The sequence below is a fragment of the Cinclus cinclus genome, chromosome 29 (genome assembly GCF_963662255.1).
Source record: "Cinclus cinclus chromosome 29, bCinCin1.1, whole genome shotgun sequence".
In the NCBI taxonomy this organism is placed as follows: domain Eukaryota; kingdom Metazoa; phylum Chordata; class Aves; order Passeriformes; family Cinclidae; genus Cinclus; species Cinclus cinclus.
The window spans coordinates 982458-994757 of NC_085074.1; the positions used below are offsets into that span (position 1 = coordinate 982458).

Sequence of the window (12300 nt, forward strand, 5' to 3'; positions counted from 1 at the left end):
TTGGAATTAAATCCCCGCCGCGCTTTTTGCAGCGAGTTCTTGCCCGGCAGAGCTGGGCTGGGCAAAACGGGTTTGCAACCTGGGGCACTGTCACATGAGGCTGGAAATTTGGGGGAAAACCAGTTCCCTGCACCAGTTGATCCCATTTATTCCTTGGGAGTTGCAGTGCTCGGAGCAAAGGTCGGGTCCCGGCGGGTTCTTGGCTTACGCATGGCCTTTTCGGGGGAGAAAAAGGGAATATTGCTCCAGGGAATGTTGCAGGGATGGGGATGTCAGGTCTGTGCTTGAGCTTCTACCTGAACTCGGGTTTATCCAACCCAGTGGGCATTTAATGGGTCCTCAGATCCCAGTGGAAAGCAGTTTTCCAGGGAAACCTTTCGGAATTTTGAGTTTGTAGCCATTTTGCTGGTGATTTAGGCGAGAAATTGACTTGGAAAACTCTTCCAGGAGCATCACCTCCAAGCCCGGATGGAGAAGTTTTGGGTGAATTTGCTCTCCTTGCTCCCCTTTTCCCCTTCTGTCTCTCCTGCTCTCCCCAAAATACTTTGTGCATCACAGGGGGACTGCCAGCTCCAACAGGGTTTGGAAAAGCTGGAGCTGAATTCCACCGGGACTTTTTCAAGGAACCAGCCCCACCTTAACCCTTTCGCTGTCCAATTCCCACGGGACAATGCCCTCAATTCCCTCCTCTCTTCAGCAGGGCCTGGATTTTTGGAAAGAAGGGGCAATCGAATAACGTGCGTGTTTTTGGAGGAGGATTCAAATGTTTTAAAGGTCTGATGTCCCCAGATAATTCAGGGACCCAGATTAGTGATGTCCCCAAATTAATAGTGTCCCCAGGTTGATGAGGGCCCCAAATGATAAATGTTCTGAAATTAACCCAACCAAACTGATGTACCCAAATTAATGGACAAACATTAAGAAGGTTGCCAGGAGTTTAATGGCAGGAAAAAACTGGACGGAGGGGTGTAAAGAGTGTTTTGGGAGCTCCCCCGGCTGCTCTCAGGGTTTTTGGCTGCTCCCACCCCCCGTGTGGGCTGATGCCTCGGTTTCCTGGGGGCACAGTGACACAATGACCAGGGTTTGGGGGTCCTGTGACCCCATTTTGGGGTTGTAGCGTCGCATGTCTGTGTCCCTGTCCATGTCCCCCTTGTGTGCCCTCTGTGCCCTACCCGCACACCCCTCGTGTCCCCCTCATGTCCCCGCATCCTTGTGTCCTCGCTGCGTCCCCCCCTTTTCCCCCTCAATGTCCCCTCTTCTGTTTCCCCCAGTGTTCCCAGTGTCCCCCCGTGCCCCCCGCGTCCCCGGGGGTCCTTTGGGTGCTTCCACCCCCACCGTGGGTTGATGCCTCAGTTTCCCGGCGCCACAAGCCCGCAGTGCCCGGGTTTGGGGTCCCCTCACCCCTTTTACTGCGGGCGCGCGCTCGCGTGTCCCCCGCGCCCGCGGCCCCCCCCGTGTCCCCCTCATGTCCCCGCTCCTGCGCAGCGCAGGGAGCGGGCGGGCGGTGCCACTGCGTGGGGAAGGGGGGGGGGCTGCGCGTGGGGGGGAAAGGAGGAGGAGGAGGAGGAGGAAGGAAGGAAGAGGAGGAGGAAGGAGGAGGAGGAAGGAGGGAAGAAGAGAAGAGGAGGAGGAGGAGGAGGAGAGGGGGGGAGCAGGGATGCGGCGCTCATTCCCCCCCTCGGCTGCAGCGGGGCGGCGGTGAGGGAGCGCGGAGGAGAGGGAGACAAGATGGCTTCCTCCTGAGGGCCGGCGCCGTGCGGGGCCGGCGGGGGCTGCGGGGGCAGCGCGGGGGCAGCGGCGAGGTAAGCGCACCCCTTCCCACCTCAAAACACTCCCTCTGCACCCCCCCAAACCCCCTCCCCCAAAAAAAACACAATCCCGCCCCAGGCTTGCGGGCCGGTGTGGGGGAGGTTAAAGCCCCCCCCCCCCCCCCCGTGTTGGCGGCCCCGCGGGGCCGCGAGGACAAAGCGGCGGGGCCTGGGGAGGGACACACGCCCCGCGCCACCGCCCCCCGTTTTGTGCTGTTTTCCTTCTTTTATGCCTTTCCTTTCCCTCCAGCATCGCTTCGTAGGGGTGGAGGGGGGGTTGTGGATGAGGGTGGGAGGGCGAGAAGCCTTAAGGTGCACACCCCGCCCCCTTCCCACCCCGCCGCTCCACATCGTTATTCCCCCGTGTGCTTTCCTCTTTTATTAATCATTATTTATATTAACTCATCCCGGCCGTCCCCGAAATGTGCTGAGCTCAGAGGCGCGGCGGTGTGATGCGAACAAGGGCGATGAGGCTCCCCGCCGTGACGTCACCGTGACGTCACCGGTCGGTGGCAGCTGTCAGCCCTCGCTGTGACGAAGACCCGGGGTCCGGTGCGGGCACCCCCCGCTTTTCGTCACGGCGTGATGGAGGTGGGCAGAAAAAGCAGCTGGTCCTCCTCAGCGGGGTCTCACTCGCCCGCCCAGGCGGGGATTTTGGTTATCCCAGTGCCATGAACGGTGCGGTTTGGCAGTTTTGGCACCCGAGCGGCTGCAGATGCTGGTGGCTCCGAGGGACGTCACCGAGGTCAGAGGGAGAGTGTTGCCAAAAAAACGTGCGGCCGCCCCGAAGTTCGGAGTCGGCGGTGAGCGGCTTTTGGCACCACGTGTTTTCACAGGGATGGGGATGCTCCAGATCTCGCAACCGGGGGGATGCGCCAGTGCGTGTGCCTGCCAACGCCGGAGCTGCCTCCGGAGCGGCGGATGCTGTGCAAAATGAGGAAAAAAAATAGGAATCATAGATGGAACCGGTGGCGGGTGCCGGGGCAATGGGTTCGGTGCCGTACCGGGTGCCGGGATTCGGTGTGAGGTTGCATCATGCTGAGAAGGGCTGGGCAGCCCCGGAGCAGAGTCCTCACTGGTTGTTATGGTGGCCCTATAAACGAGCCCCAGTCTTGGCCTTTGGCACCTCGTTAGCATTGACAAGGTTTGTTTTTTCGGATTGCCCGACATGGACTCTTTCTCACAGGTAATTATGGGGGAAGGTGGCTCCGGATCTGGGGAAGGCAAAATGTGCATGTCCCCAGCATTTTGGCCTTTCCTTTGAGGGTCTTTGCTGGCCTAACTGGGAATGGGGATGGCAAAGTGGTGGCATGATTGGCTCTGGGGCACATGGTTGGGCTTCTGGTCTGCGTCCTAAAAAGCCCTTGCTGTGGTGTCCCTGGTGCTGGCACACTGGGAGTGAACTGTCCCCATGGCACTGGGGTCTCCAGTCCCCTGCCTGCATGTGCTGAAGTCCCCAGTCCCTGTCCCCATGGCACCTGGGTTCTTGGACTGGTTCTGAATGTGCTGCAGTCCCCAGTTCTTGTCCCCGTGCCATCAAGGTCCCCAGTCTCCTTTCTGCATGTGCTGCAGTCCCCAATTCTTGTCCTCATGGGCTCCCTGGTGCCCTGTCTGCATGTGCTGGGGTGCCTGGTCCCTGTCTCCATGCTGTTGGGATATTCAGACTCCTTCCTGCATGTACCAGTGTTCCCAGTTTCCATTCCCTCATTGTCGGGGTCTGTGGTCCTTTGTCTGTGTGTGCTGGGATCCCTGGTCCCAATCCATGTGACATCAGCGTGCTCAGTCCCCTGCCTGCATGTGCCAGGGTCCCCTGTCCCTGTGGCAGTGTGTGTCCCTGTCCCCATAGCATTGGGGTTCCCTGTGGGAGTTTCTCAGTCCCTATTCCTGCTGCATCAGGATCTTAGGTGCCCTGCTTGCATGTGCCAGTGTCCCCATCCTTATGGCGGCAGTGTCCCTTGTCTCCCACCTGTGCATGCTTGGGTCCCTGCTCCCTGTTTCTGCAGTGTTGTCATTCCTAATCCTTTGCATGTGCAGGGTCCCTTGTCCCCATTCCGATGCCATCAGGGTCCCAAGTTCTTTACCTGCATGCACATGAGTTCCTTTTTCCCATTCCCATGCCACTGGCATCTCTAGTCCATTTTGCGTGGACAGGGCTCCCTTGTCCACATTCCCGTTCCCCTAGGGTCACAGTGCTCTTCCTGCCTGTGCTGGGCTCCCTTGTTTCTGTGACACTGGGGTCTTCTGTCCCAGCATGTGCCAGCTTTCCCTGTTCCTGTGGTACTGGGGTCCCCATTCCCTGCCCTCGCTGTGTCCTCACTCCATGTGTGCTCAGGGAGTCTTCTCAAGGGGATGTCAGGAAGGAGCCAGTGCCAAAACCCACTGTCCCCATCCCCTTGCTGTCCCCACTGTGGATGGGGATGTGGGCTGGGATGAGAGAGATGCCCCCAGATCCCTCCTGGGGACACCCCCCTGCTGCCTCCTTTGCCAGCGCTTTAATCTCTGTGCTTTGAGCTCTGTGTAAAAGGGTGCCAGACCTTTTCTGAGGATGAAAGAGGTTTTTTTATTTATCCCCCCGCTCCCCGGGCCGGCATCCAAGGGGAGATGAAATGAAATGGGAAGAGGCTGGAGGTGAAACAGCTGCGATCAGCTCTGTCCCCGCTCCATATCTGCCCACCACACCACTGCCAGCCCCGCAAACCCAGCTCAGCCCCAATTTTCTTCTCTGTCCCAGGGCCAAAATCCCCTTTTCCTGGGCGGCAGGGTGGCCTGGGATTTGCAGTCAGGGCTGTTGGAGGGAGCGGTGTCTCGGGGACAATACAGCGTGTTTGTTTGCTACAGCTAAAATGGCAGTTCTTAAGGGGGAAAAAAAGACAGCGAGAGCGAAATGCCTCTGCACATCCAGTCGCCGCATCTTTTGATTAAATGAGATTTTGCTGTCGAAGGGGGGAGCTGGGGACCACGAGCTCCTGAGCCTGCAGTTCCTATTGCAGCCAAATGAGGGGAAAAAAAACCTCCAAACTACCCCAAGCCCTGAAAATGCTGTTAAAAACAACAACAACAACAAAAAAGTATTGGAGCAAGTTGTAAATGCTGCAGTTGTCAGTGCAGAGGCCAGGGACACTGTGGGGTAGCCGGAGGGTTTGTCACTGCAAGGCTGGTGGTTCAGCCCCGTTCCCACGGCTGGAAAGGATGGAGAAACATCCCGGGAGCTGCAGCCCCCGGTGTTGGGATGGAGCAGGGAGTGGAGAGCAGGATGAGGAGCGACAGAGTGAGGGGCTCCAAAGATCCTGAGCCTCTGAGGGACCTGATGGTGTTACAATTAAAGCCTCTGCATTTAGGGCCATTGCATTGAAGCCACTGCTCTTAAAGCTCAGGTGCCTAAATCCGCACCAATTAACGCCGTTGCAATTAAAGCCCTGGCACTTAATTAACGCCATGGCTGCACCAGCCCTGGTGGCAGTGGTGGCTTCTCACAGCCATGCATCTCCATGAGCCTCCATGGTTTGGATGGCTGGTGTTGGAGCACACTGGGAACGCCCTGCTGGCCCACTGGGGCACACTGGGAGCACACTGGGAGCATCCTGCCTGTCCTCTGGAGCATGTTGGGAGCATGGTGCCTGCCCTGTGGATCACACTGGGATCGCACTGGGAGCACACCACCTGTCCTCTAGATCACACTGGGAGTGCACTAGATTGCACTGGGATCGCACTAGATTGCACTGGGATCGCACCGGGAGCACACTGGGATCACACTGCGTGCCCTCTGGATCACACTGGGATCATGCTGGGATCACACTGGGATCGCACTACCTCCCCTCTGGATCACACCGGAATCACACTACCTGCCCCCAGATCACACTGGGACCACACCGCCTGCTCTGTGGATCACACTGGGATCACACTGGAGTCACACTCAGATCGCACTACCTCCCTTCCAGATCACGCTGGGAATGCACTAGGAGAACACTGCCTCCCCCCCGGATCACACTGGGAGCACGCTGGGATCACACTGGGAGCACACTGGGATTGCACTGGAGTCACACTGGGAGCACGCTGGGAGCATTCTGCCTCCCCTGCGGATCCCGCCGCCGGCCGGAGCGCAGTGCACGCTGCCTGCCCGCACATGGCTTTTTTTAGGTTTACAAACATGAGGGCCCCGAGCACGCGCTGCTTGTCCCCCTCCTTCCCTGTGAGTCATCAAGCCCGTCAGCGGCTCCGAGGCCGGGGAAGCCGGAGGCGGCGTCGGCGCTTTCCCCCGTGGTGCTGTTGACCCCAGCGAGGGGTGGGGGGAAAAGGGAAAACCAGACTTTGTTTTTCTGTTCTTTCACCGTTTCCACTTTCGGCGAGCAGGACGGGGAGGGTGCAGGTGGCGGCAGTCGCTGCCATCGTGGCTCGTGGGTGGTCGGTCTGTGGTGAGGTGTTTTTGGAGAGGACCACGGTGCTGGTTGGAGGGTGGGAAGAGTTGAAACATCACTGACTTCCCCGGCTTTCCTCACCTTTTGTTGGTTTTATTTCTGTAGTGTTGGATTTAAGGTGATGCCTATCGGTGTGGTTTTGGGGATGGGTGAAAAAAACCTCGTGAGACCCCAGAATATTGGCAGAGGTGCTGGCAAAAGACTCCTGGGGGCCCGGTAGTGCCGGTGAGCGTGGAGATGCCAAACCCCCGTGCTGAGCTCATCGGCTGAGGTGGTCCTGGTGACTCAGCAGTGCCGGTGCTGACTCAGCGGCCCCGGCCCCCCGAGGAGGCAGTAGGATAGCGGGCGAGCTTGAAATTTTTTGTGTAGAAAAAGGAACTTCTTTGTACAGCGTGCTGCAGTTTGCTGATACTGAGCCAGCATCTGTTGCTGCCAGCGCATTGTCATTGCCGTGCACCTTCCTCCAGCTTTGGGAAAAGGATTTCATCCAAAGGGGTCACGTCTCCCACCTGCCACGAAATGCTTTTCCCCATGAGAAATGGGTCATGGCAGCGAAAACAGCTCTGGCTTTGTCAAGGGTGGCATTTTCCCTGCTCCCAGATGGGGCAGGGCCTGGCTCCCACTCGTCTCCTGCCCGTCGGCCGTCGCGCTGCTGACTTGCCTGTGCTTGCTGGGTGGGAGGTGGCAGCACACACGGTTCTTCTTCTCCTCCTCCTCCTCCTCCTTCTTCTCCTCCTCTGCCGAAGGTTGGGCTGTGCAGCGGCATGAGGAGCCCCATGTCCCAGGGAGGGGGGTCGCGTCATCATTCCCCAGGTATGAGGGGATGGGGATGAGCTGGAGGGGAGCCAAGCACCCATGAGTGTTTGCTGGCACATCCCTGACTTACACCTGGGGACCAGGAGGGTGCAGGGACTCCTCCTCTGTTCAAAGCAGGGGGCAAAGCCTTGAAAACAGTTTGGTCAGTGCATGGCTGTGGAAAACCTTTCCTCCTTGCTCCTCAAAATCTGGCTTTCCTCTCCCTGATTTGCATTGTATGGGGGATTGTGGGGCTGGAGTGGTGGGAGGGGATGGAGCCTGGTCCTGTGGGGAGTGCTGGCAGTGGGGCTGTGAAATTGGGTTGGAGTGGGATGGGAAATGCAGCCAGACTGGATGAGGGGTGAGGAGAGGCCTTTCCCACACGGCCCATGTGCTTCCACTTCTTTCCCATATGGGTCCTCTTCCTTCCCCACCCCTGTCCTCTTCCTGCCTGTCCCCTTCCTGTTCTTTCCTATTTCCCTTCCTCCCCATCCCCATCTTCCTTTCTATCCCTGCTTCCCCTCCTTGCCCACCCCCTTTCTTCCATTCCTTCTTCCCCTTCCTTCGCTTTTTCACCTTTCTTCCCATATCTTTTCATTCCCTCTCCTTCCCTATCCTCTTTTTCCCCATCCCCTTCTTTCCCTTCTCCTTCAGCTTGCCTTTCTCCTTTCACTTCATCTCCTTCCCCTTATCTCCTTCCTCTTTGCCTTAATCTCCTTCCCCTTATTATTCTTTCACTTCCATCCTTCCTCTTTCCCTTCCTTTTCCTCCTCCCCTTCCTTCCCCTCCTTCATCTTCCCTTTCTCCCTTTCCTCTTCCCCTTCCTCTCCATTCCTCCTTTCCCTTCCCCAGACAGAGCAGGCACGGTGATTCAACCTTGCCAAGCCAGCCCCGGTGCCAATCTGGGAGCCGGCATGAGGGGAACCAGCTGTGTTGAAACAAAAATAGTCCCGTGGGGTTTTCTTTTTTGTTTTTTTTTCTTCTCCTTTTTCCTTTCAAGAGCTCAGCCCTCTCCCTGACGGGGCTTTGAGCCATGCCAAGCCTTCTGCCTTGCCCGCGCCAACTGGCAGCTCCCAGCTGGGCTCTGTGCCACACTGGGCAGGCGCAGCATGGGGGTAACACGCCGTGGCTTGGCCACGGCATCGGCTTCCCAAAAACTGCTCCAGTGGGAAAGAGCCTCCGCTGGGAGCGGCTGCTGAGGCAGCTCTCGCCTGTCCACAGTGCTGAGCATCCCCAAGTGTCCCTGCTCCGTGTCCCTGCTCTGTGTTCCTGCCCTGAGTGTCCATGCTCCATGTCCCTGCCCTGAATGTCCCTGCCCTGAATCTCCCTGCTCTGAGTGTCTCTGCTCCAAGTGTCCCTGCTCTGAATGTCCTGACCCCAAGCATCTTCACTCCGAGCAGCCCCCTTCCAAACATTCCAGCCCCAAGCCTTCACTGAGCATTCCTGCTTCAGACATCCCCTTGCTGAGCATTCTTGATCTCAAGAATCCTCGCCCCGAACACCCCAACTGCAAGCATCTGCATTCTTGAGTATTCCCACCCTGAGCATCCATTCCCTAACCATCCTGACCCCGAACATCCTCACCTCAAGCATCCTTTCCAAAAGGGAAAGTACTTTTCCTGGAGGAAACAAGGCGGTTGGAGGTGGGAACAAATTTTTTTTCCACCTTGAAAAAATCCTCCATCTCCCTCAGAAGTTCTCAGTACTGGTGGGATGCTGGTGCAGGAGCTGGGATTTGGACTATATCACATTCAACCAGCTTATCATACCCCAAATGAGGAGGAAAAGGGAGTGGAATTGTTGCTCTGGCGCCATCCAAAGAGGGATAGTGGCCATGGGGGTCCCTGAAAGAGCTCCTGGGACCCGAGTAAAGCAGAGCTGGGCTTCCTACAGCGTAAATCAGCTCAGCTCCCTTGGCATTGCTGTTATTCCGGCTTTTCTTTGGGCTAAATGAGGACAGGAGTGAGCAGCTCAGCCCCAGCGCTGGGGTCAGCCGGGGCCATGGAAACAGCTTGGAAAACACGGCGGGAGAGACGGCGGGAGAGACGGCTGTGGCTGCCAGCGGCGGTGGGAGGCAGCGGGACCCCGAGCCAGCGCGGTGGGTACCCTGGCGTGCGGGACCCGGGGGTACCTGGGGGCTCTCACCGCTCTGACTCGGCACTTGGCCTTCCCAGATTTCCTTGGATTTCCCTTTTCAGGGAGCATCAAGTTGGATTTAGGTCATCTGCTCCTCTCCGGCCTGCCTCCCGCTGGCAGCTGGGGTCTGTGGCTGGCTTGGGACAGGGAAGGGCTTTCTCATCTCTTGGGGTCTGGCAGTGCAGAACGGTGCTTCCCAGGAGCATCAGTCCTTTGATTCTGACAGCACTCCCGTCCCTGACACAGCCCTTTGGTGGCACCAGCTTGGTGGGTTGTTTTTGTAGGGTCTCCAGCACTCAGGGATGCTCAGGGCTTCCCCTGGCGGTTGCCCCCAAGCCACCATCCCAACGGAGGATCCCCGGGGTTGTTGCCAGAGGAGGAAAACCACAATCTGAGTGCTGGGCCTGGCCGGGCTCCACTGGAGTGAGGCTGGCAGCCAAGCTCCCTCTTGGCTGGCCTGTGCTGCCGGCTGGCAGCAGCTCCCGCTGACCTCCGCAGCTCCCGGCCATGCCCTCGCCGCAGCCCCGGCACACTGCGCCCTCACAGCCACCTCGGTGCGGCTGGGAAGGGCTCAGCATCCCCACTGAGCTTCCTCTGCTCTCCTCTTCCCCCCAGATTCTCCACTTTTATTCAAATTGTGTGGTTTTTGCAGTGGCATGATGTCAAGTGTCGGCTGTGTATGTGACAAGTTGCTCTGTTCTCTGCATCTCCTGACCTGTTTGGAAATGGGTTTAACAAACTCCCAAAATATTTATTTTGGGGAATCTTTGAGGTCCTGATGTGGGGGACCAGGTATTTTGGGAGGATGAGGGATTTAAAATCCATTTCCCTGCTGGCTTTGGGTGGGTTTTGTTTTGTTTGTCTTTTGTACCAGCAAAAGGTTGAAAGGAATAATTTAAAAAAGTGGAAAAGGGGAAAGATAAAGGGGGAAAAGCAGGTTTAGAACTTGGGCTGTAAGGAGGATGGATGGATGGATGGATGGATGGATGGATGGATGGATGGATGGACGGGGTCTTTGTCCCACAGGGGAACCAGCTTGTCCCTGGTTTTTGGGTCAGTTTGAGGCTGCTTTGGGAGATGGATGCGTTAGGACTGTGGAATATCCAGGTTCCTGGCCATGTAGGGGATGTTGGATGTATCGGTCACTGGATGTATAGGGTTGCTGGGTATATAGGACTCAGGAATTTAGGGTTGCTGGTTGTTTAGGGCTGGTGAGTGTATGGGATTGTGGAATATCTGGGTTGCTGGATGTATAAGTTTGCTGCACATACAGTTTCTTGGTTGTATAGGTTATATAGGGTGGGTGGATATATAGGATTGATGAATATATGGGTCACTGGATGTACTGGGGAGGGGGACCTATAGGGCACAGAAATCTTGGGGCAATAGGATCTGTTGGGGAGCAGGACATAGAACAGTGGGATCTGTAGGGCAGTGGATCTGTAGGGCAGAGGGATCTGTAGGGCAGTGGATCTCTCGGGCAGTGGATCTCTCGGGCCGCTGCTACTGCCCCAGCAGCCGGAGCTGTGGCCGCCCTTCCCTGCCGGGTCTCCCCCGTGCTCCCCGTGGGGATCGAGACCGCTCTCGGGACCCGGCCAAGACCGGCGGGAGGCGAGGGCGGCGTGGGGCCTCCACTGTCCGTCCATTCATCCAGTCAGTCCGTCCGTCCGTCCGTCCGCCGGCCGGTCCGTACGTGCGCGCGGCGCCGGCACTAATGGCTCCTGCAGCTGGTTTGGCAGGGGGCGGGGAGGGCCGGGGCTCCCGGGGCTCCCGCTCGGTCTCTCCCGGCCCGGACGGTGCCGCCGTCGCCCGCGGCTTCGCCTCCCTGCCCTGCACACGTAAGTGCCGTTCCCGAATCCGGCACCATGCCCCCGCCGCGCTCCCCAGCGCTCGCTGCGTTACAAACCGCTCCGGACTATTCCCAGGGAGCGCAGCCCAGGCTGGAAACTCTCCAAGCCTCTGTGTTTTTTTTTTTTATTTCACCCCCCCCCCCCCTTTCCTTCCTTCTGTTTAAGGCATTTAAACTGGGGGATGGGGGGCAAATTAAAAAAAAAAATTAAAAAAAAAGTTTTTGTCCTCACGGGGATTTTCTCCCCTTTTATAGCATCCGGAGGATGCAGAAGGGGGATGTGCAGGAGCGGCTGAGTTCACCCGAACCATATCGCTTGGTTTTCTCTTTATTTTAATTTATTTCCTCCCCTCCCCCCTGCCTCCTCTCCTCAGTTTTTATCCTTACCCGGGGTGAATGGAAGGAGGTCCGGGAGATTTGGGCAGGCAGTACTTTTTCCGAGGAAAATACGCTGAGGGCGGATGAATTGGTGTCCACGGCAGAGAGGGGGGGGATTGTTGCGGATGCAGCCAGAGTCGATTCTTGAGGAGAAGCTGCGAGGTTTTTCCATCTCCCAGCCAACAGGGCCAGAAACAAAAGGAGGTGGATGGGAGAGCCAAGAAAAAAAAATTGTTACCTATATATATGTGTGTGTGTGTGTGTGTGTGTGTGTGTGTGTGAAGTTTTCTTCCCCACTGATTTGGGGAAGGTTGTGGCTTTCGGGTTAACCCTTTAAGAGCAGCGGGGGATGTTTACACCTTCCCTTGAACACTTCCCAGCCCAGTTCCATAACCCAGTTTATGGGATGGAGCAGCCCAAGGTGCCTCCCTGGCCCTGCGGCTGATTTTTGGGGCTTCCCCTTCCCTTTCCAGGTTCCTTCCAGGGGAAAACCCTTGGGGCCTCTCTCCATCCTGAGCAAAACCAGGTTTGCCATCATTTCCCTGGGCTGGCATCACCGCTGCGACACTTTGGGGGCACCAGCGTGTCCCCCCGAATCCTTGAGTGGGGGGTCAGGGCGTTTATCTCCCGGGCGCTTGGGAAAATCCCCTTTGGCCGGGGAGGAGGAGGAGGAAGGACGGGCGAGGCCGGGTTTGCAAAGCAGAGCGGAGGCGTGCTGTCCCCACCCTGCCCGGGCTGCGGGGCAGGCGCTTTCTCCCCAGACCTGCCGGACTGGTCCCATCGCTCGCGGCTTCGCTGATGCCCCGAGGGCACCGGAGCCCCTCTAAAAACCCACGGCAGCACCGTGGTGATGCCGGAGCGATCGCACTGTGCTCCCCTCGGGGTTTTCACCGCTGGGGAAAAGGGTTTTTTTTGGAAA

The 12300-nt window shown here is 57.7% G+C and overlaps 1 protein-coding gene across 1 annotated transcript in view; it reads left to right on the forward strand.

The window, feature by feature from the left end:
- The first annotated feature begins 1123 nt into the window (after nt 1-1123).
- TET3 (tet methylcytosine dioxygenase 3) overlaps nt 1124-12300 on the forward strand; it is a 28344-nt gene continuing 17167 nt past the window's right edge. The window contains exons 1-3 of the mRNA XM_062510456.1: nt 1124-1154; nt 1272-1336; nt 1689-1802. Coding sequence (XP_062366440.1) covers nt 1124-1154; nt 1272-1336; nt 1689-1802 — 210 coding nt within the window. The remainder of the gene's footprint in view (nt 1155-1271; nt 1337-1688; nt 1803-12300) is intronic.